At 36.7% G+C, this 5338-nt stretch overlaps 1 protein-coding gene across 1 annotated transcript; it reads right to left on the bottom strand.

Moving 5' to 3' along the window:
• Positions 1 to 970: 970 nt before the first annotated feature.
• On the bottom strand, positions 971 to 1864 carry LOC119665805. The gene has a single exon (XM_038075054.1). It carries the CDS (start codon positions 1862 to 1864, stop codon positions 971 to 973), a length of 894 nt encoding a protein of 297 aa, XP_037930982.1.
• Between the last annotated feature and the right edge of the window lie 3474 nt (positions 1865 to 5338).

The raw sequence follows: 5338 nt of genomic DNA, 5'->3' as shown, positions 1-5338 counted from the left end.
AAATTTGATGCAAACTCTTTGTTCAATATTTTTTTCCATTGTTTTTTCCGCAACGCACTACTGAGGTGAACTGGTTTCAACAGCTGCCGTAAACGAACTGTCTGACAGATCGCGCTCATTTTTGGCATAGTAATTAAGGACAGTGCTGCCAAACTACATAAACTTAAAATATCGAAAAATATACAGCGCGCGAATTTTAAATGAGAACTTCCGAAAACCTTTCGGTCACAATGTAGTCTGCGGAAATCTCCACACGCTCTCAAACCGCCGGTTTTCTTTTTCACTAGATGAACGGGACTGGACCATTGACTATCAGATGGTCGCACTACTCCTTCTTCAAGCAATGTGCTGAATTCGTTCTTTATAGCTGTTAATTTCTCACCTGCATAACGCCTCGGCTTCTCGGCTATCGGTTGACAATTCGTTTCCATACGGTGATTAACCTGCGAGTTTTTCGGAAGGCGATACGAGTTGGGATTAGCTAGGTCAATGTATTTATTGATTATTGTGAAGAGATTGCTATTTTTGTGCAGCGTTGAGATCGAGTGTGTGGTGACTTTTTTGATTGCCCCAATCACATTTAACGTTGTTAGCGGATCAATTAGCTTTTTTCTCTTTATGTCTAGTATGAGACCAAATCTGGATAAAAAATCTGCTCCTATGATCGGTGATTTTACGTCGGCTATAATGAAACTCCAACAAAATTCACGGCGAAGACCTAGGTCAACTTTCAACCTTTTTACTCCAAATGTATTTATTGTTGTGTTGTTCACTGCATATAATCTGACGTCTTTACTTGTAATCGGATTTGGTTTACTATTGATGAGAGTAACTGGCACAACTGAGACAACTGAACCTGTGTCGACTAAGAAGTTCAATTTGTTTAGTTTGTCAAAGACGTGAAGACGGGTCTCGATCGTGCAGCAGGGAGGTTCATTATCGCATGCCGCACTTGTTTGCGATAACGTTTTTAGTTTTCCGCTGTTGGTGTTGAGCTGTGATTTTCAGCTGCCTTGCTGAATTCACATGGTGGAGTGCATTTAAACGCCCTGGACCCAAATCGTGTATGGTAACTGCATACTTTGTTTCTCATATTGCTCTGCTTGCGATCTCTTTTTTCGTGACGACGGTCCGTACTTCTATCACGACTGCTCGGTTTTAACTGCATCGTTAACTCACCCAAGCTGCTTATAATTTGCTGTACTGCTGTCTCTAATGCAAGTACTCGCGCTTCTAACGGCGATGACGATTGATTAAAATGAGTACCAGTTGTTGCAGCCATAACGAACTGCGGTGTTGGTAAATTGTCCATTATCCTGTCAGCTAATTCTGCCATGCTTTCCAAACTGCCGGCGTTACATGCAGACAAAATACATCTAACGTTGCTGGGCAAGCGTTGTGCCCACAGAGTTGAAAGGGCATCTTCAGAAATGTTTGTACCCGCTAAATTGCGCATGTCACGCAGTAATTGAGACGGTCGCTTGTCTGATAGCTCTAAGTTTGTAAGCAATTTGATGAGTTGTTTTTGCTTTGACTCACCAAAGCGTCGGATCAATTCTTCTTTTAATGTTGCGTATTTGTCGGAAACTGGAGGCTTCTTTGCGATGTCTGCTACCTGGCCAAGTGTATTTGCGTCAAGTGCCGTGATGACTGTGTAGTATTTGGAGACATCTGATGTTATTCTATTGACATGCAGTAACCCATCGATTTGCGTGAACCATAATTCGGGATCAGAGTGAAGGAAAGGTGGTAATTTGACCACGCCCATCGCTTCTACACTCTGACCTTGTTCGGCTTGACTGGGTGCTGATGCAGCTGCCAAATTGGGGCTGTTTATTTCCTGATTGGCTTCTGTCATGCTCATATTAGTCGCCAACAATTCCGATGAAAAAATTATGTGCGCAAAATTTTTTGGTTTTTGTTTTTTTTTTATCTCTTTAATTATTTAGTCGTGAAAACGACTTATTCGTTTTTGCTTTCTGTATAATTTTATTTTATTACCTTGTTCGGTGTCACCAATTGTGGTATTATTGTTCCACTATAACTCCTTGGTTGCTGACGGCTCGAATGCAAAAGAGAGCGATGCTTACCAGCGTTCTGCTTTTATACGTTTTCTGCTTGTCAAGTCACAACGTTGCCATCGTGCTTTTTGTGTTTTGATAATTATCTGTGGTTGCCAAATCCGCCACATATGTAACATGCTCCCCTTATTTTTGGTTTTTTTTTTGTTATTTTAATTATCGATTAAGTATTTTTAAATGTCTCAAGTACTTTTATTTCTAGGTCTAGGTCTTAATATTCCTGCATATCTATTAGTTTCAACATTCATTTCATTTTGTTCATTATTATTTTCATTCAAAATAATTTGTTGCTGTAATTCATTTCTATTCAATAAATTTTCATGTAAATTTTCATTTTGCGATAATACATTATTTTCATTAAACGTTTCATTTGTTAAATCTACAACAGAATTTTGTAGTGGTCCAACTGTTATATTTGAATCATTTAAATTTGACAAATCAGAATTATACGAATTTGATATGAACTCATTACTGACGAATTGGTTTTCACCTGTTCCTGATCGTATCTGATCCATATGTCGTTTTATGATTCTTTGATTGGGTAAGACACAATAAAACGATCGTGGGCCAATTTTTTCTTTAATTGTTGCTGGAGTCCACGATTTTTTATTAGTATTGGTGTAATCACGAACAAAAACGTTTTGTCCTTTCTTGAAATCTACTGACCTTTGTAATTAGAAATATATTTTTCTTACTTTTCAATAATCTTATCATAAATTAAGGGTGGTTTAATAAAATCAAATCGTGTTCTTATGGATCTACCCAGTAATATTTGAGCCGGACTTTCTTCCGTCGTGCAATGTTTGGTATTACGATAGTCCATGAGAAAACGATTAAGTACGATATCAAGATTTTCATTTTTATTCGAATTCAAATTAGCTTAAATTGATTTTTTAGCGTTTTAACAAAATTTTCCGCCTATCCATTGGTCGATGGTTAACCTGGAGCAGTTAAAATGTATTTGATTTTTAAAGTTTTGAGTTTTTAAAAATTTCAGATACAAATTGTCTGCCATTGTCGCTGACAAGAGTATGTGGAATTCCAAAACGGCAAAAAATTTCTCTTAGTTTGGAAATGACAAAATTGGAGGTTATTTTTATGGTTTTAAACACTTCAACCCACTTAGAGTAAGAATCAACGATAACAAAAAAATGAAAATTTTTAACCGGACCAGCAAAATCAATATGCAGTCTTTGCCAAACAGCGTTTGTTGGTCTCCAGGGAATTAGTGAACTTTTTTCAGGACTAGGCAACAGTTTTTGGCAAGAAATACATGCTTTTATTAGTTCTTCTATTTCTGAATCTAATTTTGGCCACCAAACAAACGTTCGAGCCAATGCTTTGGTTTTAACTATCCCTAAATGAGATTCATGAAGCAAATTAAGGATAACTTTTCTAAGTTTTTGAGGTATAACAACTCGATATTAGTGCTGTTCACATTATTCGAAGTTTTTAAAAAACCGAAGTTCTTCGATTATTCGAATATTCGCATTTCAACGAAGTCTTCGAAGTTGGAAAAAACTTCGAAGTTTTCGTGAATTTTTGTTCTCGAAGTCTTCGAAGTTTAAGTGCAGTGAAAAACTTCGAAGACTTCGTAAGCAAAAGGTGAAGTGAGAGCGCAAAATGCAAACAAACGTGCATCACACAAATTATTTGAGGGATGAAAGCATTTGCTTTGTTTGTACGGTTTTATGTTTTTTTTTGTTATTCTATGCAGAAAATTAAAAACATGTTTTTTTGTTTCATTTTATTACATAAAATTTATTTTATTATTAAACTAGGTGACCCCGCGAACTTCGTACCGCGTAACAGTCAATAAATGTTATATTAAATTATAGGTAAACTAAATTTAGAAATTTATTAACGTAATAAAATGAATACAAAAAATTTATTGTATTCAATAGTTTATTAGGATATTGATATATAATTAATTATTTTAATGGTCTGTCAGCAAGAACCTATGGGTTGCACTCCGGTTGACACTCTTCAATAAAGAACCTTGTGATATACGATATTTTTTGTTTTTTTATCAGGCGCAAGAACAAATAAAGCAGATGGTTTGCCTACACGTGAACATGCCACGTACAATTGACCATGTGAAAAACATGCATTTTCTAGATTCAGACCACAAACACTAAAGGATTGGCCTTGTGATTTATTTATAGTCATAGCGAATGCAAGCCGAATAGGAAATTGAATTCGTTTAAACTCAAAGGGCATATCGATTGAGATCATTCGAATCCTCGGAATGAGAACTTCATCACTTTTGAATTTTCCTTTGAGTATCATTGCGTGAATCACATTGGCCATCAGTTTTGTTATCACTAATCGCGTTCCATTGCATAGTTTTGGTTGGTTTAGATTTCGAAGCATAATGACTACCGAACCAATCTTTAATTGTAAATTGTGCGATGGTAAGCCAGGCATATCCAAGGAGTTCAAAAATTCAGTTGGATAGTTGGTAGCTTCTTCTTCGTTTATTATACAGTCAATAGATTTGAATGTATGCAGAGTACCAACGATTTGATTTTGAATTACAAAGTTTAAGTCATTCACATCTTTGTTCTTAGCTGCTAAAATTGCTCGCTCACTCAACCATTTTCAGTTTTTATGATTATCAATGATGTTTGGAAATACTTCATTGATGAGTTCGTCTTTTGATGAGACGAAATTGCAAAAATTTGAAGGAAATGCTATTAATCCGCTCGATTCTTCAACAGCCACACGGCCATTACCGATTAACAGCAATTGCTTGGAGAACTCTTCAGCCGGTGTATCGTTGACCAATGCAACTCTCATGTTTGTTACCAGCTGAAGTTTCTTTACATAGCGCCAAAGATTTGATGATTTAAGGCAAGCATTTGTTTCGTCGGCAGCAGTCGATTTTGGAATGACTGGGAGTGTTTGGCGAAAATCGCCAGACAGTAAAATCATTGCGCCTCCAAAACATCTCCAGTCATTGCGAAGATCTTTCAATGTTCTGTCAAGTGCTTCTAATGCGCGTTTGTGCGCCATTGTGCATTCGTCCCAGATGATGATTTTAGATGCTACTAAAACTTTAGCCATTGCAGAATGCTTCACAATATTACATATCGGTTGCTCGGTAGTTTGAAGGTTTAACGGCAATTTTAACGCTGAATGATTCACACGGCATCCTTCTAACAATGTAGCCGCTATTCCAGAAGAAGCAACTGCTACCGCAATGTCGGATCTCGCACGAACAGTGGCCAAAATTAATGACATGAGGAATGTTTTAC

The sequence above is a fragment of the Teleopsis dalmanni genome, chromosome 1 (genome assembly GCF_002237135.1).
Source record: "Teleopsis dalmanni isolate 2A chromosome 1, ASM223713v2, whole genome shotgun sequence".
Classification (NCBI taxonomy): Eukaryota; Metazoa; Arthropoda; class Insecta; order Diptera; family Diopsidae; genus Teleopsis; species Teleopsis dalmanni.
Note: the sequence above shows the minus strand (reverse complement) of the source record. Positions and strands in the feature narration are given on the sequence as shown.